This window comes from Camelina sativa, chromosome 17, assembly GCF_000633955.1.
Source record: "Camelina sativa cultivar DH55 chromosome 17, Cs, whole genome shotgun sequence".
NCBI classification, from domain to species: Eukaryota; Viridiplantae; Streptophyta; class Magnoliopsida; order Brassicales; family Brassicaceae; genus Camelina; species Camelina sativa.
In genome coordinates, this window is record NC_025701.1 from 596,000 (window position 1) to 618,575 (window position 22,576).

Below are 22,576 nucleotides of genomic sequence, written 5' to 3' on the forward strand. Positions count from 1 at the left end.
TAGTCTTTGTGCACTTGATTGAATGGAATTCATATTTGTCACATAACAAAGGGTTTTCTGTCTTGTTTCTTGCCCGTTCTCTTAGATAAATGGTCGACAACATTGGAAGCAACATTTTTCTAACATAAGACGGATCCCAATGCAGTTTGAAAACCATGAAATCCACTAGCATTTCAGTATCAGGAGTTCTCCAAGACATTATTGAAGAGCCACCTTCTGCTTCAGAGGTACTTAACAGATTAGGCTCCAAAACAAAGTTCATGTAATACGGACATAAAGTTGTAAAGTAATTACATACCTGTGAAACCATCGGATAGATACAGTTCAATAATGCCTTTATTGGGAAATTCTGGCCCTTGAGCAATCTTATCACAGACTTTAATCCACCAATCCTCGGTTTTCTTCTGTTCCTTTAAGTCTCGATCCATGGAACATAAGGAGCATTCACATCTAAACCCCAATGGTTTTTTAATGCAGCCACTATCACAAACGCAATGCTCGCAAGATGACTTAAAATGAGCTCTCTTGCTGCCCAGGTGTCCACAACGGGAACAGTGAGAAGATCTTTTTTTCATCTCTGAGAGGGATTCTTCACCATCATCCACAGGTTTGGTTCCACCAAGAACTGCAGGTTTCAACCCTTTTCCCATGTCCTGCAACCTGCAAGAAAATATCTCATCACATTCAAGAAATGACCAGTCACCAAAAAAGCAGAAACAGAAACCTTATATAATGATTATACCTTTCAAAAATCTCGTCTTCAGAAAACTCACGAACAATGCGAAGTGCTTTCTCCACGCCGATGCCAAGAACACCGCCAGAATCATAGTCGTTTCCAACCAAAAGAGAAATGGCAATCAAGTGTTTTCGTTTCAGACCAAGGCCAGACTCGATATCTGACATATGGTAGCATTCAAATGGCTCCTGCACATAAAGAAACTAAGATGGTAAAGAGGCCACCCACAAGTGAGTCAGGCTAATAATACTCAGTTACAAAGGAAGACTTACTCTTGAATTAGGCTTGATGTCTTTGATGACGCACTTAGCACCAAAGAGGAAAGCATCACTATCAGGAGTAATGCAAGCATCCACATAACCTTCACAGTTTAACTGAGCACAGAGAGCTTCAGCCTCACCTTTAGCTTTCAGCACAGGAATACCGAGCAATTCGAGTAGCGCCTAGAGAAGAACCAAAAAGTCATAAGAAATTATGTGAAACAAAACTAAGCCATTTCTTTAAAAAGAAATCCAACTTACCACACATTCCCTAACCCATTCACAAAACTGTTTATTTCTCTCAACGGAGACGCCTTCTTTGATTGCAGGTAGATTCGAAGTATCAATTCCAGAAGACCGGAAAAACCTGGAGATTCTCGCCTGAGATTTCAAATGTGATGGTGTTCCATCAACCACAAAAACCGGGTACGCTCCAAACTGCAAAACCCTAAAACCGCATTATGATCATCTCGACAGAATAAACCTTAAAATTCGAAACATAGAATTCGAAAAACCCATAATTCACAGAAGAGAAAGAAAAAGAACCCTTTTTTTTTAGCTAAGCCAAAAAAGGGGTTTTTTTATATAAGGAGACGAAATTGGGGAATTCAAGAGAGCGAGAGCGAGAGAGAGAGAGAGAGAGGAGCAGGAATTCGAAGAAAAATGGAACCTTAGAGAAGAGGTTGATAGTGCGGAAGAAAGTGAGGCGGAGGTGAGGGTTAAGGGCAGAACCCTTAAGAGCGGTTTCATGCTGAACGATCCAGAAGGAGAGATCAACAGCGACGCGTTTGTTAGTGAGAAAATCAAAGCCTTGTTGCCGACCATAAGGTCTCAGCAAATCCCAGAACTTCCCTCCCACACCCATCAATTGGACAAGCGGAGTGGAAGAAGACCACGAAACCCCCAATCGCCGGGCGAGACAAAAGGGGGATTGAATTCTCTCAATTTTTCTTACCGTTATGGAGTGTGTTGGACCCGCTTGTGTTTATTGTGCCTAATCTATCTATATAAGGCATCATAGCATCACATCACCCGCCACGATTATAGGCCCAACTACTATAAGCCCATTAAAACCCAAAAAAAATATAAATACGCCCACCGTGGGGCTCGAACCCACGACCACAAGGTTAAGAGCCTTGCGCTCTACCAACTGAGCTAGACGGGCTTTGTTGTTAATTCCTAACTTATAAGTTACTTCATAGAAATCGTTTTTAATTGTCTTACAGAAAAGCATTACACTAATTACATAAATTAGAAATATATTAGTAAATCCAAATGTTCAGCAGTTAAGTAATATGTAAATCTTGGTGTACATTATTATTAAGATCTACCTAAGAAGAGGTCAAAGCACTAATTATATGGTGTGTTATCCTTTTATTAAAAAAACAAAAAAAAGAGAGAGAGAGAGAGAGAGAGGTTATTGAAGAATTAAATGGGAAGATACGATGAATATATCTCTGACTTTCGTAGGAGTGATGAGGAAAGTAGAAAACAATGGAAGTAGTTTAGCTTACGTGTGTTTCCAACTTGGCTTCGAAGCCAAGACAAATTAAGAGATTCTGATGATCAGTGAAGTGTGAACAAGCAATCCCTGAATTGAATCATAGGTACGCTGGTAATATAGAGAGGTCAGAACAAAAAAATAAAACTTTAGACCGATCGATATGAGTAATATCAAGTCACGCCCCAATTATTGTTGCGTTGTCCCCTCATTTAATGTCACCTAACCGGCGGTGGAAGCTGCATCCTCCGTCCTTCTAAACTACCACCTGTTTTCTTTACTTTTTTTTTCTATGATCGACCATTTTTTTAAAAGTAATTTGATGGACAATGTGAACTAATCATGTGAAATGGAATCGATTGCAAAACGAGTGAACACAAGTTACAAAATCTGCATAAAATGATGATGGGTCCAGCAGAAACATGCAGAATCACCACATCCCATTTCTAAGGCTAGACTTATTCCTTACGCTTCACTCTCTGTTAGACAAGTATTCATAATTATCATCCCATCAAAGCTTGTAATCTGCTCATTTTTATTGGTAAAATAAATATAAATGAACCCACGGCCACGACTCCAAAAAAAGCAACATTAAGTAACAGACGGGGGACCGCACAAGAACCACACAATAGCTAGCGACAGTTACAAACATCACATAATATTTACCCTTTATTTTTTTTTATAAAAAATATTACTCTTTTCTTTCTAGTCACAATTTTCCTCAGCTCACAGCTCACAGTATTCACACGTCACCTACATCTTTCTTTTATGTGTTATATACCCCGAAATATATGAGTCCTAAAGAATCATAGGTTGTTGTTGTTGTTACATCGCTTTCTTTTAATGCTCTTCTTGTTTCCCTCTAACGACGACAACCGTCCGATGATGTTCTTCAGATCATTAATTTTCTTCTTTCTCATATTCTTCTTCACATCAAATGCTTCCTCCCTCAAACAAACCTACGTGATCCACACTGCAACAACCACTACCAAACACGTCGTTACTTCGCTTTTGGATTCACTCCAAACAGAGAATATTCACGACGACGATGATTTCTCTATCCCCGAGATTCACTATATTTACGAAAATGCCATGTCCGGCTTCTCCGCGACTCTCACCGACGACCAGCTCGAGACCGTGAAGAACACAAAAGGGTTTATCTCGGCGTATCCAGACGAGCTCTTATCTCTACACACGACATATTCTCACGAGTTTCTTGGTCTTGAATATGGGATCGGACTTTGGAACGAGACCAGCCTATCTTCGGACGTCATCATCGGCCTTGTGGACACAGGGATCTCGCCGGAGCACGTGAGCTTCCGAGACACGCACATGCCTCCGGTCCCATCTAGATGGAGAGGTTCGTGCGACCATGGCACAAACTTCTCTTCATCATCGTGTAACAAGAAGATCATCGGGGCTAGCGCGTTTTACAAAGGCTACGAATCCATCGTTGGAAAAATCAACGAAACCTCTGATTTCAGGTTAGACGGTTAATGCTGATAGCACATTTGCTAATATTTATCCCCTAAAAGCTAACGGGAACAATGTGAAGAAAACATTCGAATTTGAATATCATGCATAACCAAAAAAAAAAAGATGTAATTAAAAACGTTGATCACTAGCTCCATAACGTTAAACCGAACATCTTTTGGATAACATAAAATTACCTTCCTCTAAACAATTGATGTGACTGGACAAAATTAGTGAATGCATCTTTCATTACAAGTCCAATGAGACAATGATCTAGTAAGAGTCTTTCATTAAATTAATTTATCCGAAGATCTAAGCTAAATGTGTATATTCCTAAGTAAATTAACGAATTGTTTCTGATCAAGATTGAAGATCCATACAATAAAAGTACCTTGAACAACTCTTTGGTCAATAATATATGCATGGTGGTTCTCATTAAAAGGAGTATGATCCGTATAACAAAAAAGAAGCGTGACAAGTAATTGGTTGCATATATATATAGGTCGGCTCGAGACGCACAAGGACATGGGACGCATACAGCCTCGACAGCTGCCGGAGACATGGTCCCGAAAGCGAGTTATTTCGGACAAGGAAGAGGTTTGGCTACGGGGATGAGGTTTACTTCGAGGATTGCTGCATACAAAGCTTGTTGGGCACTAGGATGTGCCAACACCGACGTAATCGCAGCCATTGACAAAGCGATTTCAGACGGTGTGGATGTGATCTCTCTGTCGCTAGGTGGGTCGTCACGACCGTTTTATGTCGACCCAATAGCGATCGCTGGGTTTGGAGCGATGCAGAAGAACATTTTCGTTTCTTGCTCTGCGGGTAATTCAGGTCCAATTGCATCCACAGTGAGTAATGGAGCTCCGTGGTTGATGACCGTCGCTGCGAGTTACACGGACCGGACTTTTCCGGCGATTGTCCAGATCGGGAACCGTAAAAGGATAGTTGGATCATCCTTGTACAAAGGGAAAAGCTTAAAGAATCTGTCTTTAGCGTTTAACACAACAGCTGGAGGAGGCAGAAGGGGAGGAGCCGAGTACTGCGCTCGGGACTCGCTCAAGAGAGAACTCGTCGAGGGTAAAATCGTCATTTGCTTAAGAGGAGCCAGCGGCAGAACGGCCAAAGGTGAAGAGGTGAAACGGAGCGGAGGAGCAGCGATGCTTCTGGTGAGCACAAAGGCCGAAGGAGAGGAGCTTCTAGCTGATCCTCACGTTTTACCCGCCGTCTCAATCGGTGCTTCCGACGGTAAAACCTTGCTGAGCTATCTCTCCGGCGCGGCGAACGCCACCGCGTCTCTTCGATTCAGAGGAACCGCGTACGGTGCAACCGCCCCGATCGTGGCCGCCTTCTCATCAAGAGGACCTAGCGTCGCCGGGCCGGAAATTTCTAAACCGGACATAGCGGCTCCCGGTTTGAACATCCTCGCCGGTTGGTCGCCGTTCTCGGGCCCTAGCCTCCTCAGATCGGATCCAAGACGGGTCCAATTCAATATCATCTCTGGAACCTCCATGGCTTGTCCACACGTCAGCGGAATCGCCGCTCTGATCAAGTCCGTCCACGGGGACTGGTCACCGGCGATGATAAAATCGGCAATCATGACGACGGCGAGGATCACCGACAACAGGAACCGACCGATCGGAGATATGGGGGTGGGACGTGACTCGGCGGCCACGGCGTTTGCGCTTGGAGCGGGACAGGTGGAGCCAACGAGAGCGGTAGATCCGGGGCTTGTATACGATACATCCACCGTCGATTATCTCAACTACTTGTGCAGCTTGAATTACACGAGCGAGAGGATACTCTTGTTCTCCGGCACGAGATACACGTGTCCTACTACTCACGGCGTCGTTTTGAGTCCCGGTGATTTGAACTATCCCTCTTTCGCGGTCAACTTCGTCAATGGCGGCGCCACAACGGCGAGATATAAGAGGACTGTGACGAACGTTGGGTCACCTGTTTGTCAGTATATGGCTCACGTTGAGGAACCCAGAGGTGTAAAGGTGAGAGTGGAGTCGCAGGTTCTCAAGTTTCAGAAGGTGAGAGAGAGGTTGACTTATACGGTCACGTTTGTTTCAGAAGCTTCGACGAATTCATCTTCTTCTTCCTTCGGAGCTTTGGTTTGGATATGTGACAAGTACAAGGTCAGAAGCCCTATCGCCGTGACGTGGGAATAAGTTTCGTTTCTATTTTTATTCATCACTATTATTGTTATACCGATGAAGACCAAACTTATTGAACACAACAACTTGTAAGGTTTTGTAAGTAAATCAAAAATTTATCTTTTAGAACACCCGCATCATACTACTGTATTTGTTTTATCATGGAAACATTGTTTTTGTCTCTTAAAAAGACCAGTCTCTATATACAGTAATTAAGACCCCTCAAGTTAATTATGTCACACAACAGATCCATCAGCTTTAATTATAAAATGCACCTAGTCTAAAACAAAATGATTTACGCATTGGTAAAGAGTGTACTAGAGTCTATCTGCATGATTGATAATATGATTATTACAACTGAAAAATAAAATCCAATGCAAAACAAAACGTAAAAGATGATTCTGTTTAATCCTGGTCCCTATAAAGAGTCGTTGCCAGATGAAGAACTTAAAAGAGAGAAAAAGATTCAGTTTTAACTTTCCACCTATAAAATTGTTCAAATCATAATCAACAAGAAACCCAAATGAAAACCCAGATCTAGAAGACCGCCCATGTATAAAGCAAGTCAGTTCCCAGAGAATCTGGTGAAGAAAGAAAACTTACCATCATCATAGGGAAGAACAAACCCTTTTCTTTAGCCACTCTTGAAACGTTCAAGTTCTTCTTCAGCTGTTTTCAACTGCAAACGTAATGTGTGTACTTTCCGCTCCAGATCTTCTACATTGCTTCTGCTAGTCGGAGGATGGTACGGCGTCAAGAACTTATGTGAAAACGCCTTTAACGCTTCAACCCCTGTCACCTGTCATCCAAACATCCATATTCTTAGTATGCAAATTATATAAGTCTTCGGTTTGGTTTTAAGTGTGTTCCTTCTCATCTTATAACAAATGCCATGCCTTCTTACCTCTTCAGGAAGCAGAGGAAGTTTTGTGATATTAAAATCATCGTATAGCATATAAAATTGATCAAGATACTTCTGTTGCATCCGCATCCTTGCTCTGAGCAACTTGGATTCCACATCTACATAAGAGACATGTGAGAAAAATTGTTAAATTTGCATGTAAAACAAGTTCGATACGAGAAGAAAGACACAACTGCTAAAAAATAGGCACCTTCGTCGTCGTATAGTACTTGGTTGATGATAATGTTATGTGTGTCGATCTCAAACTTGGCGAGTTCCTGAACAAGTCTCTCTGTTTCATAGAGAGACAAGAACTCAGGGATGCAGACACAAACAAACGTTGTCATATCCTGCGTAAAAGAGCCACACGTGTCAATTTCTTATCTTAAAAAGCAGAGTTTGTCAAATATGTATCAGACTTTTCACTAACGCTGATGAATGCTATTAAATTCTATGCTACAGAGCAATTGTCATGCATCTAAAACTAAAATTCACGAACAGAGTTAAGAAAACAGCCAATGAGAATTGAAAATAGCATAGAACTTAAACAGTTGAGAAAATGTTACCGGGTCTTTGAATTGCCGATTTACTTGCTCAATCACTTCTTTCAAGCCCTCAAGTCTTCCCAACAGAGCATCTTCTCCAAACTCATCCTCTATGCCAAACATACGGCTCATCTACATTAGCAACAAGTTCCATGACAAATCAGCCAAAGAAGAAACCAAAGAGCAATATCAATGGACAAGCAAACTGAAATTCACAAGCTTATAGACATGCCTGAGTCATCAAGCCACCAAATCTACTCTTCAGTGACATCAACTTGGAAAGTCCCTTTTCTAGTGTGGCTGGAAACTGTAACAGGCGGAGAGTATGGCCAGTTGGAGCAGTGTCAAACACAATAGTTGCATAGTCCATTGTTTGCACCAACCTAAGGAATATAAACATGTCAGTGATAATACATCGTTAATGCGAGACAGACAACTGTTAGAAGAACCAAATAGCTTGGAGTGTAATAAGATACTTCAACATCTCAGCAAAACTCATGGCCTCATCGATTCCAGGAATCGCATTAGCCAAATCGGAGAATAAACCATCCATGCCTTCTGGACCAGCCATGTCATCAGTTTCAACGGTAGGATCCACCTCCTGAGAAGAGCAAACACAAGATTCACTCACTATCAAGAGGTAAGGAGTGTGAGTAACATAGAAACAGACACACATAAGAGCTTAAAGCTTAGAAGATTAGCCATGAACTCATCATCAACCCTGTCTATTAAAGGCGATCCAGAACCACCAAAGCAATTTAATAAAACCTCTGCTTGAATTGACATTGAATTTGGCATAACAAGCATCCAATTTTACTATCTATATCTATCATGGCCAAAATTCAATTAGAGATATAAACTTTTCCTAACAAAGCTAAGAGAATACAAATTGGTCGTATATCCAAATTCCAAACCTAATTCCCCAAAATCAGAGTGGGCGCATATGCAAATTCCAAACCTCAACACTGTTGGGGATCAATCTCAATCAATCATTAAAGAGCGAATTCAGATAAGAACACGCAGATTGAGATTGAAATTTGAATCAGAGAACCCTAATTCCATATAAGATCATAACTCCACCACGATCTAGAAGAAAAGAAAAATAGGAGAAAGCTTTTACCATGGCAAAGAGATTAGAGAAACCTTGAACCAAAGTGGGGGATTTAGTGAAGCGCTTCTGAAACGCATCACTAAGGTTGTGAGCAGGGTCGGTGGAGATGATGAGAACGGAGGATCGAACACTGGCGAGACAAATTGCGAGAATCGAACTGCAAGTCGTCTTCCCAACACCTCCTTTACCTCCGACGAAAACCCATTTTAGTGACTCTTGGTCTAGAATGTTCCTTACTGTTGCCTCCGGCATATCCGCCGCCATTGTTAAAATTATTGATTGCTTCGTCCTTCTTCTCTCCGTCCGCCGCTAGTACCAATCTAATTTAATAGAGAGCTGCTGACTTGTTCGGCGTTGTTGTTTGTATATGCAATTGCAATTGCAATGCAAGACGAGACTTAACCGACCGGTTCAATTTGTTGGTTTTGTTGATACCTCTTTATCTGTTCCTTTGGTGGTTATGGTTTTTTAGTTCAATTTATTCCGCTAAAATCGGTTTACAGAGAACCATGCTATAAATTCAGCCCCCAAACCCAATTATACAAATCCGATCCCGTTGCAAAAGAAGATATTTTAACTTGGTCGGTTTATTACTTAGATTACACACCCTATCTTTAACCGTAGGTAGATTAGACTTGTTTAGTAAAGCGAGTTGTAAGTAACACCGGTTGCAACAATGGAAGAGATGCAGATTAGAAACGAGGGAAGCAAAGTAACATTCAAGAGCCACTTCTCCGGTAAGTATCCTGAAACTGTTATGGTCCCATCCGCTATGACCCGAGCAAGCGTACCAGCTTCTGTTGATAGTAAACCTCCGTTGAATGTTCCTCGAGACAGCCTCGATGACATTACCCTCGATAGGAGCGATAAATTCACGCCTTCAAGCACTTCTGCGGATACAAAAGTGATGAATTCAGAGGCGACGTACTGAGGAACCGAGTACGGCACAATGATGTGGAAGCTGAGGAGAATGCCAATGCACAACATCATCTCTGATGCTAGCAGAACCTGCCTGCAAGTTATAAGTCTTTGCAACATGAAACCTTATGGTATGCACACAGTACTTTTTTTGTAGATTGTAACTAATGAATTAGAATCAGATTGTGAAGTGGTTCTACCTTTCTTCGAACATGTTGCTGAAGTGGTGTCCGACTATAACGTTAACTGGAAGCACAGTTAGGCCGAGGCAAGCAAGAAAGATTGCAACTGCGTTGGTTTGCCAGGAAAAGTAATAACTAGTGATGACGCTGCTTTCAGCCACCAAGATCTCCATCGCATATTTGAGCATGAAGTAGACAAATAGCTGAACCTGGAGATCCACCATTGTGTTCTTTGTTCAACATATGGCTAGCTATTATTGGTTAATTAGAAAATTTAACTTAGACTCAAACTCATATTATACTTTTACTGAAGGTGAAAGCAACCGGTATGCTGACATAATTGAATTTACTGGCTCTCGGTCTTCTTCACAATTCTCATCTTCATAAATTGTCTTTTGTTTAGCTACACATTTCAGGAGCAAAGGCGCCACAATATTTTCATCCAAAGTACCTAAACTTGAAGTTGAAGGCCCTGCATATATATATATATGCAAAGTCAGAACGAACACTCAATTTAACAAATCGAAAAGTCTGATTACCTTGCTGTGGCACAACATCCTCTCTCTCAGGTTCTTTAAAGTATATCCATAACAAGAGCAAGAATACCAGCCACGCCGACGCCATGAACCAACCCGGTAATGTATTCTCGTTGAAGGTGAGATTGCAAATCTTGAAGTTAGTTTGAAAGAAGCAGGCAAGCGCTGGACCACATGCCATTCCTAGCGCACTTGCACTAACAAATCCAGCAGAAGCCTTCATTCTAAGCTTCAGTGGCACACAATCACTTATATAACGCCTATTTATTACCCTTGCAGAGCCTAACCTGAGGTAAAACAGATCATATACTGTACAAATCAATCACTGTGTTAACATAGGTAGAGTAGTAAATTCGTTAGTATTGCTTGAAACTTACCCACAGAAGAGGCGACCGAGCAGAAGAAGTACAATAGAGTTCATATCATAGGCCAAGGCGTAAAATGTGTTGCCAACGATAAGAACAATGCTGCTAAACAAAAGCGGCTTAAGGTAAGATCTGTTTGACCATGCACTGAAATAGATTGAAGAAAACAGTTGAGCAACTGCCATGGAGCCAATCACCACACCGCAAACAGTTGCTGCAGCTCCAAGGCTAAGCGAGTAACTATCCGCCGTAGGGACTACGATGTAGGTGTTTACCATATACAGAAAAGCGTTAACCAAATTCAGGAACAGGGACAGAAAATGAAAATTTTCCTCAGCAACAGGATCTTGAAGAGAAGGCGAGTCTTCCAATATGATTAACGCATGTTTCCCGAGGAAATCCAGAAAGCTTGTTGAGTTTGATAGCTTCCTAACAGCAGCATTGATAGAATCAACCATAGCATCCTGCAGTACATGGTATTCTTAAATTACTAGTCACAACAAAATAACTTGTTGTCAGCTGCAGAAAGACAAAAACTGATTAGGCATGCGAAGAGATGTTTTGTATGATAACCGGGTTAGATAAAACAGATTGGTCATATATTGAAGTATGGATCCCTTGGTGGTCCTGAAGTGCTGCAAGATTGCGAGAAACAGACCCAGCAACAGCTCCAACACCCTGCATATATATATTGCAAGGAGAAGTCAAACAGGAGCATTTAGTTTAGGTGTCATACTACATGCATATAGAAGAAAAAAAGAAGAAAGTGAGGTAAAGATAGGACATGTTACCACTTGCTTGAAGACTTGTTGTAGCTGAGAGTAAGGGTGATTTGAACGAGTTCTGACGTAATAGTCTGTGAATTTGTAGTCAAAATGCTTATCAATTTTCTTCAGGATCTTACGGATACCAATGGCGTTCATCTCAAGGAAACAGAGTAGCCGCAACAGATCATGTCCTACTTGTCTGTATCCTTGTTCAAGCTCACATATGTTGTTTTGCTGAAAAACTGCATTGCGCTGTTGTCCAAGATATGATAATCTGTGTCCGAGCAGTCCTTGTTGTTTCAGAAGAAACAAGACAACCTTTTCAATCTAATTAACCAAAAAAAAAAAGACCAATGATTCAGGCATAAGTCAACTAGGCAAGAGAGTACTTTTTGTATGGCACATTCAAGTAGATGAATGACNTTGGTGGTCCTGAAGTGCTGCAAGATTGCGAGAAACAGACCCAGCAACAGCTCCAACACCCTGCATATATATATTGCAAGGAGAAGTTAAACAGGAGCATTTAGTTTAGGTGTCATACTACATGCATGTAGAAGAAAAAAGAAGAAAGTGAGGTAAAGACATGGTTACCACTTGCTTGAAGACTTGTTGTAGCTGAGAGTAAGGGTGATTTGAACGAGTTCTGACGTAGTAGTCTGTGAATTTGTAGTAAAAATGCTTATCAATTTTCTTCAGGATCTTACGGATACCAATGGCGTTCATCTCAAGGAAACAGAGTAGCCGCAACAGATCATGTCCTACTTGTCTGTATCCTTGTTCAAGCTCGCATATGTTGTTTTGCTGAAAAACTGCATTGCGTTGTTGTCCAAGAGATGATAATCTGTGTCCGAGCAGTCCTTGTTGTTCCAGAAGAAACAAGACAACCTTTTCAATCTAATTAACCAAAAAAAAAAAAACCAATAATTCAGGCATAAGTCAACTAGGCAAGAGTACTTTTTGTATGGCACATAAGTAGATGAATGACATGAAAAAAAAACCTTTTGGGGGGGAAATAAGTTCCTTCTCAATGAGAAATATTTCTAAGGTTCTCCTATATATATAATATATATGTTACCTGATTATCCATAATTCTAGAGAAACCCTTGAGCACAGAACTATGATCTTGGGTACCAACATCATCATCAACTTGCGGCTTAAATTGGGTCACCTTCTTCTTTATAAACTTGTAGTCGATATAATATCTGCAGAAACAGAGACGCATTTTAGGCATGCATTTATGTAAAATAAAATTAATATTCAAATGGTAAACAAAATAATATTACTCTTTCCATTCTTGAATCTGGCTTTCTTTCAACCTCTTCCCAAAGGCAACCATCTTACCGGAGCTTTGACTACAAAAGATTTACCTATGACATAATCAAATTAGGAATCAATCAACTATATATATAAAAAGAAAATTGCAAGAGTACATACATATATTTTATCGAACAGTTAACAAGTAACCTGGAAAGCTAGAGAGAAAGGAAGATAATCTGAATTGTTTCTCTACTTGCGTGGAACTCGTACGTCATCATATCATATCATTCAAAATTGGTAAAACGACAGAACTTATATAATTACAAATGCATGAGTTTCAACGGTTAAAAAATCGTTACCGTATATAATCGGTGATAAACCGCGTGACCGACCGTATCGAAACAATATTTTTTTACTATCGAGTTATGAAATTAGTGTGAGTACGTATTATCTCTCATCTAAAATATCTGATGTGCTTTGGAAATTCATATTCCTAGTACAATATATCAATATATATATAGGTCAAGGTCAGTGTGGCTTTGGCTTTGCACAGCCACCCACGTGATAGTTCCAGTTTGGTTGAAAAAGGGACCGTTTTAGCACCTACTGTATGTATATCTTAAAAAAAACTAACGACATGCATTTCCACAATTTATCATATATAAAGAAAAAAATTCTGGGGATATTCCAAGCAATAGGTTAAGGTAGAGCAACACGTATATACATGATGAGTAAACCAAATGTGGCGTTTAGTGAGAACTTGGTAAGCACGTGAGTCAGTGCTTAACGAGTCGGCAGTATTCACATTCGCATCCCAATGTTATTGGAGCGAACAAAATAAATAAACGATCGTATATCATATTAAACATAACTAAAGCACCTTTTTGAGTAAAACTATGAATGTAGCAAACTACAGTACATATTTTATTTAGGTGAAATTAAAGGTATATTCCTAGAATAACCCATTCTCGGCTTAACCTAATCTTTCAACAGTTTCTACATCTCTACAAACCGTTACATTATAACCAAATAAAATATTTTCACAACAAAAAAAAGAAAAAAGGAAATTAAAAAGAGAAGAAGGTGCAAGTGCAACAAGCCCAGTGGGTGTGGGGTGGATACAAAAGCCCACAGAGACAGAAGTCAGCAACAAGCCCAGTGTTGTTAACAAGAACGATTGAGAAAAAAAAAACCCTCTGCCCGGTTCCCTTAAACCCGTCTCCCGGCGTGTTGAACTTCGCCGGGAGATATGGCGAACTCAGAAGAAGAAGCGAAACTCGAAAGGTTCCTAGAATGGCTTCAGGTTAGAGATCCCCCCTCTGTTGTCTGAGTGTTATTTTCAGTCGTTTATGTATCTCTCATCGATCGATCGATCGATCTTTGTTTGATTTTGAATTTTCAGGTGAATGGAGCTGAATTAAGAGGCTGCCACATCAAATATTCTGACTCCCAAAAAGGATTTGGCATATTCGCCTCCAGCTCTTCCACTCAACCTTCCGATGGTACTATCTCTATCTATTAGTTGTTTATCTCATTTGGCTATATATATGGAACATTGAGTTAATCGCTTCAGTATGTACACACTCCTCTGAATTCAGCTTTTTGGAAAATTTCAGATGTCTTGCTTGTTGTGCCGCTTGATTTGGCCATTACCCCTATGAGAGTTCTTCAGGACCCTCTCCTCGGCCCAGAGTGTCAGCAAATGTTCCAACAAGGACAAGTCGATGACCGCTTTCTCATGATTTTGTTCCTCACTCTCGAGCGTCTTCGAATCAATTCTTCCTGGAAGCCGTAAGTTTTCTTTTATCTCTTAACCGACATAAGTTTTTTAAGGGGGGATTCATCTCTACTGTCTATATAAAAAGAATATGATGATATACATTATAGGTATCTTGATATGCTTCCTACTCGATTTGGCAATCCTCTTTGGTTTTCTGATGTTGACATCCTCGAGCTCAAGGGGACAAACTTGTATCACGCAACCGAGTTACAGGTGTCACTCTTTTTAACAATTTTAATTTCCCCTATATCATCCTACAAATAGATTGCTGCCACATTTTCTCCAGTTCACTGTTCATGACCATCGTGATTTCATTTTTCGTTTCATCTGTACTTTCCTTTTCAGAAGAAGAAGTTGATTTCGCTTTACCATGAGAAGGTGGAACCCCTGGTGAAAAAGCTTCTTATTTTGGATGGTGATTCCCAAAGGTTTACATACCTCACATATTTACTTACGCCTACCTAGTATTATAGATTAAAATTTTCTTGTGCTCGAGCCAATCATATTTTGTTTTGTCTTTTGGTGCAGCGAGGTCTCCTTTGAACACTTCCTCTGGTATGTTGGCTACTGGTGTGGTGTTATCTCTTGTTAGTAGAACCAGAGTTTTGTGTCCTGAGTGATCTTGAGACCTTTTCCATTACGCCAGGGCAAATTCTGTATTCTGGAGTCGTGCCTTGAACATTCCTCTTCCACATTCTTTCGTGTTTCCACAAAGCCAGGAGGATGTCGGGGAATACCCATCAACAAGTCATACCCCTGAAACGGACCCAGCTAGTTCTAATGGGGACAAAGGCAAGTCATTTAAAGTCAGTTTGCTGAATTCTATGTGAAAAAATACATGTTCTTTTATCCTTCTCTCCTGTAATCAAAACTTCATGAGTTTCTTCATTTTCTGATGGGTAGATATTCAGGCTCAAGTCCCTGGCGCGTCATCTCTCGGACCCGGCGATACTGTGTGGGTTGAGGGACTTGTTCCTGGCATTGACTTTTGCAACCATGGTATGCCAACTTTTTATTATCAAAGAAAACTTAAAACGAGGCTCTCTTTACTCTGTTCCATATTGTTGATATGGTCAATGAGTATATATCCTAGTGTCATTTGATATGATATACTATAGTTATGGTTGTTTAGATTTGAAGCCTGTAGCGACTTGGGAAGTTGATGGCACCGGATTGGTATCTAGGATTCCTTCCTCCATGTACCTTCTCTCGGGTTAGTCAAAATTTGATTGTGTTACCTCTCACTTTCTACATATATCTATCAAACTATGGAACTATTCATTTACTCACTTCTTAATGATATGTGATGTGGAAAACTAAGTGCCACAATTCTGTAAATTGAACAGTTGCACAACAGTGTATCCCAAACAAGGAGGTCTCGATCAGCTATGGTAACAAAGGAAATGAGGTAAGACCTTTTGCAGTTCCTGGCAGCTTCAATGAAAAATTAAATGAGTGGTCCTGTTCCAGTCAAATATTTTGTTTTGTTTGATTGATTATCTTGTATGACGATCTATAGGTTTTCGAGTGGTGGACATGTGTATTTGCAAATTATCACATCTAAGCCTTTGTTTGAGTGATGTGCCTTCTTGTTGTATGCAGGAGCTTCTTTACCTGTATGGATTTGTGATTGAGAATAATCCAGATGATTATCTCATGGTAATATTTGCTTTCGAGAGTTCCTTAATTTTCAACCAGTAATGTATTTGTGAGGATGCTGACGAGAAACATAACTTTCAAGAGCAAAAACATACTCGTCAATTGTGTTTTCACGTCTGTTATTAGGAATGACCTTGGATTTATTCTAGGTTCATTATCCTGTTGAGGCGATTCCGAGTATTCCTTTTTCTGATACCAAAGGGCAGCTTCTTGAAGCTCAGGTTAGCATTGTACATTTTATTTTGATTTGATAATGTACCTGTTGAACTCTGGAAATTCTCGTAATGCAGAAAGCTCAACTCCGGTATCTCCTGCCAAAATCGGCCTTGAATCATGGGTTCTTCCCACAAACCACATCAAAACTTAGAGAAAGTGATGAGAAGGAGACAGTGAGATCCTGTAGTTTCAGTTGGTCTGGGCAGCGTAAGATGCCCTCATACATGAACAAACTAGTTTTCCCAGAAGATTTTATGACTGGCTTAAGGACCATTGCCATGCAAGAAGAAGAGATTTACAAGGTCTCAGCTATGCTTGAAGAGGTATGATCACCCTTTTTCTTTCTTCTGGCATCTTTTCAACTTAAACACATATCCTACACGAAAGATCCATTGCTTAAAGTAGTGAGTTGGGAAACGATGACAAAATCAGATAAACATCCATAGTTTGTATTTCACTCGATATTGAGACACAATTATTATTTTCGAGAAGCTTGTAGAGTCAAGACCAGACGAGCAACCGTCTGAAACTGAGGTCAGGATGGCCATATGGGAAGCATGCGGGGATTCTGGAGCTTTGCAGTTACTTGTGGATCTCCTTAATGCAAAGTATGCAACTGAATTTGACATGATATTAAGAGCTAAGTAAGATGTTTGTCAGCAGGATCAGAAGAAAGTGACAGTCCTCAATGCGTTTTTTCTTTTCTTGACAGGATGATGAAGCTGGAAGAGAATTCGGGCACTGAAGAAGAAGATGCTAGGCTCCTTGGGGAGGCATGCTGCGATGAAGAGCCGAGGTACAATGTCCAAAATCTCTGGACATGGTTTAGCTTTGGATAGAATGTTTTTGAAATATATGTTTTGATAGTAGGGACTGGGATGGGAGAAGGATGAGCAGAAACAAGTGGTCAAGTGTAGTGTACCGTAGAGGACAGAAGCAGCTCACAAGACTGTTCTTGAAGGAGGCAGAGCATGCCCTTCACTTAGCACTCTCCTCCTCTGACCACCATTAATGATGACTAAATCTCACTATTATCACCAGTATTTATCACACTATATATAGGGTTTGTGACTGACTACTTTCATTATATGATAAAAAGCCTTTTTATTATTGTAATCCGAAAATACTACATTGTATGTGGTCTAAACGGGCATTTTAGAAACAAATTTGTGGCCCAATCAATGATGTCGTGCCTTCTTGATACTACTTGCTTCTTGTTTTCCTAGTTTTTCAAACCTTTTTTTTTCCTCTTTACACTCAAAACTTTGTTGGGAATTATATTGTCGTTGAACTGCTTTGAATGTTAAGTGCCGCCATCCGTCTTTCTGCAGCGGCTGCTCTCTTTTCCCTCTGGGCTGCCATTGCTCTCCTCACTTCCTCCTAATTACAAGAAGATTTACACAAAAGAGAAAGTAAATGTTGACGTGGCTTCTCCTTAAATAACTGATATCCAAAATTATACAAATTGAGGGTTTGTGAAGCTAACCACTTTAGAGATCGGCTTCTCTTTCTCAGCCTGCGCAGCTTCGGCCTGCAAACACAAGGAGTGTTAGACAAGAAGTTAACTGTCTCTCTAGTTTCTACTAATCCGAATTTTGGTTGGAATAAGACACTGATTAAAACGTTACTTGAGCCTTCTTTTCTCGGGCTCTGCGTTGTTTCTTCAACTCTTTTGCTCTTGCTTTCTGCTTGGCGTCTTTTTCTGCCTGAACAAGAATCACCGTCACAAATCAAGTTAGTCAAATGGTAGATTCATAATCCCATCTAAAAAATCATATATATCAAATCATGCGAGAACAAATGCTTCATATACATCACAATTATATAGTATTTGGCTGTTGGCAGACATTGGACCCTAACACATGACCACATATATCCATAAACTCCGGGATAGAGCTCAACCTAAGAACCCAGTGCGTAAAGAAAGGACTAAGGAGTTCTGCACTAGTCCTATTTTGCCTCATGCATAATCCTTAACCAAACTTTTGATGTCAACAAATAACAAATCAATGCAAAGTACCTGCTTGGCAGCTTGAGATTCCTCCATCTCTTTGGTGAGCGGGCTGGGTACTTTAGCATCATGCCAATTCCACTTTTCAAGGTTTGACGCCATAAACCGTCTGAAAGTGTTTCTCACTTCTTTCTCATTTGCAAGCATGTACGGCGTTCTGCCTCTTTCATCCTTAGCACAAGGATCCATACCCTCCTCCAATAACTCCAGAACCTTTTCAAAATCACCAGATTTAGCAGCTTCATGCAACGAAGTTGACGTACCAGTAACTCCATCCCCGATATCCTCTTCTATAAGATTTGGTTCCTCTAAGATGATGTTAGTAGAAGAAGTTTCATTGGGCTCTTCGTTTCTTGAGGATTGACCAGGATCCTCATTATGGGTATGCACCACTGTATGGGCTTTGGTGTCTTCTGGTTGATTAACAAAAATCTCCTCAGTTACATATGCAATCTGAGTCAACTGATTATATATACGCTGTGATTCCTTGAAGGTTGGCCGCCGGATAGTAAATGGAACGTTTCGTACAGCACAGTTTTGGCTGCTAAAGTACGGTTTGCCTCCATTGAAAAGTAACTGCCTACTGCTTGAGGGAGCATGAACAAAAACACAAGCAGCACCATCAAAATAAGGCTTCCAGCTAGCAAGCAGCTCTTGAATATCCTAACAATATAGAGAAATGATAAGAATTATACTTCAAGGCTATGTATCATATTAATAGAGGCTACAAAATATATAAACAAAATTATTAATGTTTTCCTTCCTATGATCCTGATCCCGGTTGACAACCATCCTGAAGGCGGCCAATGTTAGCAAATAAAGTTCCAAGAGATATATACAGAATCATCTCCTAAGCCCCCATTTCCAATTATATAATCCGCAACAAAAGGGGCTTAGAAATATAGTTAGCAAGAAAATCAACGAACCACTAGCTGAAGAAGAAGGCAACAGTAAGTAGCAAAAACATGTTTAGAGACGAACCTTTTTTAAAGCAAGTTCGTTGTAACGACGAAGTGAGGCTCCGGCAGAGTGTATACTCCTCCCGCTTCCATCTTTCGTGGACTGCTTTTTACCAGCCTTGGCTCTTACAACATACCTATACATGGGAAAGGGAATAAGAGAACACATCAATACTCTATAATGTTTCAAGAACAAAGGATATTAATTTTCAGTTATCATAGGTAACAACAGAATCTCGATTCTGAACTGAATAAGAATCAGCAAGCAGGGGAAAAAACACATGAAAATAGAGAGAACATGTAAAAGAGACAGTACCTGTGGAAAGTCTTATGAGCCACAACCGACTTTCCATTAAAGACAGTACCGGCAAAGTGGCCACCACTAGCAAGCAACACGACAGACATTTGCCTGTGATCCGTATTCTCTGGAATCAAATTTCTCAACCTCTCAGTGACTTCAATCTCGCCCAAACCCCTCCCACAATCATCGAGAGAAGAAGATCCAGTGTCATTCACCACCTCAGCCTCGTCCATGATTAAGCATTTCCAGATGGAAACTTTGTCACCAGTTTGAAGACGAATAAAAAGCTTCTTTTTATCAATACCCTTTTGAGGATCAAAGTGGAGTGTGTGTCTACTAGTATCAGCTTCGTCCTCTGATCCTGATATACTAGAGACATCGTAGTCTTGGACAGATTCAGACGTCAACTCATCAACATCTTCTTCTCTCAATATAGGCTTGCCAGCAACACTCAGCTTGATCTATACAATCACAGCAACAACAAAAAAATTAAGGCATGGGAAAACAATATAGAAGGACTTTTCTATATTCTTATATTCTTAAGGAGTAATCATCAAAGTAGTGGGAGAAAGAGAGATAGAAAAATGATTACGTTAAGGCGATGAAGATCGGATTTGAAGTGGGAGCGTTGATCTTGAAGAGAAGAGAAGTCAATTTTACAAGTATTACAGGTCCATCTATCCAGAATCACGCCGTCCTTCTTCTTCTCCTCCTCCGCGGGTGGTACTGGTATTAACCATGTCGACGATTGAGTCTCCGAAGGATTTGACAATCGACACGAGTCAAGGAAATCGGCCGGCAAGTCAAATATCGATCGAGGCTGTTTGATTTCTGCGTTTCCAATCTCAGTGGCCGTGGCAGCGGCGGCGCCGGTGGTCGCCATTACAAGAGATATAGAATACAATATTTGGATTTGAAAGAGATAACCAAACATACTAACTACAGTATTAACTATTAAGATAAAACGTCACCGTTAGAAATCTTGTTTAATGGATCCAAAATCTGGCCCATAAAAGGCCCAACACGATAAGGCGGCGACGTTTTAGTATAGAGAGATGATGTCTCTGGAAGGAAGGGGAAGCGCCAAAAGCATCGACGCGACTTAAGAGGAAGTGGGAAGAAGAAGCCTCTGCTAGTTTTCCGAGCATCAATCAATGGTGAGAGACGTCGTCAATCAATCGTTCGTTTCTATTTTTGCTATTTTAGTTTTTTTTTTGAATTTGTTTTGGCGATAATTGTATGTATAATATAATGTGCAGTCAGTAACATTGCACACGAATCTGGGTGATATAAAGTGCGAGATCTTTTGCGACGAGGTTCCCAAGAGTGCTGAGGTTAGTTCTTCACATCTCTCTGTCTCTCTGTTTTCGATTCTATGATGGATTGTTTCTGCTCCTTTGTCTTACAACTTATAAATTCAAAATCGATCGAAATTAGGGTTTAGGGTTGAATCTTATGATGATAGAGGGAGGGGAATATTTTTATTTAATTTGGTTATAAATTAATTTTGGATGCAGAACTTTTTGGCGTTATGTGCAAGTGGGTACTACGATGGTACCATATTTCATAGAAATATCAAAGGGTTCATGATTCAAGGAGGTGACCCTAATGGCACCGGCAAAGGAGGTACTAGCATCTGGGGCAAGAAATTCAATGATGAGATCCGTGACTCCCTTAAGGTAATCTATCTATCTATCTATCTATCTTACAAGAGAAGAGAGGGTTACTTACTTACTTACTATCCTCCTGATCTGTTTCTTGACCTGCTGCTGGTTCCATTCTCTTTTTATTGCAGCACAATGCAAGAGGTATGCTCTCAATGGCAAACAGTGGCCCAAACACCAACGGAAGCCAGTTCTTTATCACCTACGCTAAACAACCACATCTCAATGGATCATACACCATCTTTGGCAAAGTCATTCATGGCTTCGAAGTCCTTGACATTATGGAAAAGGTTTGTTAACCAACCTCTTTTTTTTACCTTCCCAAGAAATACTAGATTGAACTCTTATCTTCCTTACTAGCAACTGTTAGAAGTTTTCTTGATGTGAATTTGTTTTACACAAGATAAAGAATACTAACTCTTCTAATGATATTGCAGACTCAAACAGGGCCAAGAGATAGGCCGCTTGCTGAGATAAGGCTAAACCGTGTGACGATCCACGCCAATCCACTTGCTGGTTAAAAGGGTCAAAAATAAAGCTTCTATTGTTGTTGGTTAAGTCATTCATTTTGTATCCTCTCGGTAAAGCTGATGATTAGACATGAACACGCTCACAAGTTAAAACCAAAACCACTGTTTCACATGTCAAAAACTTAGTTTTATTAACAGTTGTTACTAGTAGTGTCCTCTTGATTTGAAAGGGGTTTTTCTTTTTTTGGTTGTCTAGTTTAGTTTTAACTTTTTCAATCAATTGACACACTGTCTCTCTCACCAAGTGCGTAAATTTGACAGCTAAAATACCCGTCTCATGACTGGAGTTTCAAAGTTAAAAAAACGTTGAAGTTAGATAGGATTCTGCGTGGGCCACCAAATTACAAGAGGCCTACCAGGAGTTATATTTAAAAATGGGCTCAGCCAAAACTTGACACAGATCCAATACAAACGAATAACCTGGGAGAAGGGTAGTTCAGAGAGAGCAAGCATCATCATAAACCAAACCGACCCGTTCGGCGCAATTAAAGCGAGCCAAAAAAAAAAAAGAACCTGGAAAAGGGTAAAAAGGTAAAAAAGAAATAGTGGACTCTTTGTGAGAAAAGTGGGAGCCACTGAAAAACCCAACGACTGTCTCTGTCTATCTTTCTTCTTCCATTCAAAATGCGGACGCGTGTGGGCCCCGCCAACCTCCTCCTCCTCCTCCATAACTCACTGGCACTGCTGTGTTTATTATTTTATTTTAATAATTAAGTAATACTAATAATAAAAAAAATTG

At 40.3% G+C, this 22,576-nt stretch overlaps 7 protein-coding genes and 1 non-coding gene across 11 annotated transcripts in view; 3 read left to right on the plus strand and 5 right to left on the minus strand.

Moving 5' to 3' along the window:
• LOC104754344 (flap endonuclease GEN-like 1) overlaps positions 1-1,983 on the minus strand; it is a 3,805-nt gene extending 1,822 nt beyond the window's left edge. The window contains exons 1-6 of the mRNA XM_010476514.2: positions 1,667-1,983; positions 1,258-1,434; positions 1,009-1,179; positions 743-924; positions 299-660; positions 3-216 (exon numbers count right to left, since the gene is read on the minus strand). Coding sequence (XP_010474816.1) covers positions 3-216; positions 299-660; positions 743-924; positions 1,009-1,179; positions 1,258-1,434; positions 1,667-1,861 — 1,301 coding nt within the window. The 5' untranslated portion in view covers positions 1,862-1,983. The remainder of the gene's footprint in view (positions 1-2; positions 217-298; positions 661-742; positions 925-1,008; positions 1,180-1,257; positions 1,435-1,666) is intronic.
• On the minus strand, positions 2,089-2,161 carry TRNAK-CUU. Its single transcript has one exon. It is a non-coding gene; the product is annotated as a tRNA-Lys (tRNA).
• LOC104754345 (subtilisin-like protease SBT1.1) lies at positions 3,106-6,355 on the plus strand. Its single transcript, XM_010476515.2, has 2 exons — positions 3,106-3,981; positions 4,473-6,355. The coding sequence occupies exons 1-2, from the start codon at positions 3,341-3,343 to the stop codon at positions 6,148-6,150; spliced, it is 2,319 nt and encodes a 772-aa protein (XP_010474817.1). The 5' UTR covers positions 3,106-3,340; the 3' UTR covers positions 6,151-6,355.
• LOC104754346 (ATPase GET3-like) lies at positions 6,454-9,025 on the minus strand. 3 transcript variants are annotated; one of them, XM_010476517.2, is made up of 8 exons: positions 8,702-9,025; positions 8,058-8,182; positions 7,814-7,964; positions 7,603-7,713; positions 7,248-7,386; positions 7,040-7,155; positions 6,739-6,934; positions 6,454-6,619 (listed from the first exon to the last, which is right to left on the minus strand). In XM_010476517.2, exons 1-7 carry the CDS (start codon positions 8,954-8,956, stop codon positions 6,770-6,772), a joined length of 1,062 nt encoding a protein of 353 aa, XP_010474819.1. In that variant the 5' UTR covers positions 8,957-9,025; the 3' UTR covers positions 6,454-6,619; positions 6,739-6,769. The 3 variants fall into 3 exon arrangements, with proteins under 3 accessions (XP_010474819.1, XP_010474818.1, XP_010474820.1); XM_010476516.2 differs by having other exon boundaries at positions 6,465-6,934; XM_010476518.1 differs by lacking the exon at positions 8,058-8,182 and having other exon boundaries at positions 6,465-6,934; positions 8,702-8,769.
• LOC104754347 (SPX domain-containing membrane protein At4g22990-like) lies at positions 9,262-12,821 on the minus strand. Its single transcript, XM_019239271.1, has 9 exons — positions 12,744-12,821; positions 12,536-12,662; positions 12,052-12,354; positions 11,267-11,371; positions 10,706-11,157; positions 10,332-10,615; positions 10,095-10,264; positions 9,811-10,001; positions 9,262-9,704 (listed from the first exon to the last, which is right to left on the minus strand). The coding sequence occupies exons 1-9, from the start codon at positions 12,794-12,796 to the stop codon at positions 9,332-9,334; spliced, it is 2,058 nt and encodes a 685-aa protein (XP_019094816.1). The 5' UTR covers positions 12,797-12,821; the 3' UTR covers positions 9,262-9,331.
• LOC104754349 (ribosomal lysine N-methyltransferase set10) lies at positions 13,893-17,578 on the plus strand. Of its 2 annotated transcripts, none has more exons than XM_010476521.2 (16): positions 13,893-14,020; positions 14,120-14,219; positions 14,334-14,508; positions 14,605-14,710; positions 14,843-14,925; positions 15,026-15,052; positions 15,144-15,289; positions 15,401-15,496; positions 15,630-15,710; positions 15,844-15,905; positions 16,100-16,156; positions 16,306-16,377; positions 16,447-16,695; positions 16,865-16,980; positions 17,085-17,168; positions 17,240-17,578. In XM_010476521.2, exons 1-16 carry the CDS (start codon positions 13,967-13,969, stop codon positions 17,382-17,384), a joined length of 1,653 nt encoding a protein of 550 aa, XP_010474823.1. In that variant the 5' UTR covers positions 13,893-13,966; the 3' UTR covers positions 17,385-17,578. The 2 variants fall into 2 exon arrangements, with proteins under 2 accessions (XP_010474823.1, XP_010474824.1); XM_010476522.2 differs by having other exon boundaries at positions 17,243-17,578.
• Positions 17,457-20,596, minus strand: LOC104754348 (ankyrin repeat and zinc finger domain-containing protein 1-like). Its single transcript, XM_010476520.1, has 7 exons — positions 20,236-20,596; positions 19,659-20,104; positions 19,365-19,479; positions 18,393-19,046; positions 18,001-18,078; positions 17,859-17,903; positions 17,457-17,752 (listed from the first exon to the last, which is right to left on the minus strand). The coding sequence occupies exons 1-7, from the start codon at positions 20,575-20,577 to the stop codon at positions 17,648-17,650; spliced, it is 1,785 nt and encodes a 594-aa protein (XP_010474822.1). The 5' UTR covers positions 20,578-20,596; the 3' UTR covers positions 17,457-17,647.
• Positions 20,689-22,020, plus strand: LOC104754350 (peptidyl-prolyl cis-trans isomerase CYP18-1). Its single transcript, XM_010476523.2, has 5 exons — positions 20,689-20,800; positions 20,903-20,977; positions 21,161-21,322; positions 21,439-21,597; positions 21,745-22,020. The coding sequence occupies exons 1-5, from the start codon at positions 20,798-20,800 to the stop codon at positions 21,826-21,828; spliced, it is 483 nt and encodes a 160-aa protein (XP_010474825.1). The 5' UTR covers positions 20,689-20,797; the 3' UTR covers positions 21,829-22,020.

Bases quoted from the DNA above. Each gene is read 5' to 3' on its own strand.
- LOC104754345 (XM_010476515.2), top strand. From the start codon at position 3,341: ATGCTCTTCTTGTTTCCCTCTAACGACGACAACCGTCCGATGATGTTC. The intron at 3,982-4,472 runs GTTAGACGGTTA...ATATATATATAG, and splicing joins AACGAAACCTCTGATTTCAG to GTCGGCTCGAGACGCACAAG.
- LOC104754349 (XM_010476521.2), top strand. From the start codon at position 13,967: ATGGCGAACTCAGAAGAAGAAGCGAAACTCGAAAGGTTCCTAGAATGG. The intron at 15,053-15,143 runs GTATGTTGGCTA...CCATTACGCCAG, and splicing joins TCCTTTGAACACTTCCTCTG to GGCAAATTCTGTATTCTGGA. The intron at 15,711-15,843 runs GTTAGTCAAAAT...TAAATTGAACAG, and splicing joins CTCCATGTACCTTCTCTCGG to TTGCACAACAGTGTATCCCA.
- LOC104754346 (XM_010476517.2), bottom strand. From the start codon at position 8,956: ATGGCGGCGGATATGCCGGAGGCAACAGTAAGGAACATTCTAGACCAA. The intron at 7,714-7,813 runs GCATGTCTATAA...TTGCTAATGTAG, and splicing joins TTGGTGGCTTGATGACTCAG to ATGAGCCGTATGTTTGGCAT. The intron at 6,935-7,039 runs GTAAGAAGGCAT...TTTGGATGACAG, and splicing joins TTCCTCTGCTTCCTGAAGAG to GTGACAGGGGTTGAAGCGTT.
- LOC104754348 (XM_010476520.1), bottom strand. From the start codon at position 20,577: ATGTTTGGTTATCTCTTTCAAATCCAAATATTGTATTCTATATCTCTT. The intron at 20,105-20,235 runs GTAATCATTTTT...GTGATTGTATAG, and splicing joins CCGATCTTCATCGCCTTAAC to ATCAAGCTGAGTGTTGCTGG. The intron at 17,904-18,000 runs GTAACGTTTTAA...TTGTGTTTGCAG, and splicing joins CCCGAGAAAAGAAGGCTCAA to GCCGAAGCTGCGCAGGCTGA.
- LOC104754347 (XM_019239271.1), bottom strand. From the start codon at position 12,796: ATGGTTGCCTTTGGGAAGAGGTTGAAAGAAAGCCAGATTCAAGAATGG. The intron at 10,265-10,331 runs GTAATCAGACTT...ATATATATGCAG, and splicing joins GGATGTTGTGCCACAGCAAG to GGCCTTCAACTTCAAGTTTA. The intron at 9,705-9,810 runs GTAGAACCACTT...TATAACTTGCAG, and splicing joins AGCAACATGTTCGAAGAAAG to GCAGGTTCTGCTAGCATCAG.
- LOC104754350 (XM_010476523.2), top strand. The intron at 20,978-21,160 runs GTTAGTTCTTCA...TTTTGGATGCAG, and splicing joins AGGTTCCCAAGAGTGCTGAG to AACTTTTTGGCGTTATGTGC. The intron at 21,323-21,438 runs GTAATCTATCTA...TTTTTATTGCAG, and splicing joins AGATCCGTGACTCCCTTAAG to CACAATGCAAGAGGTATGCT.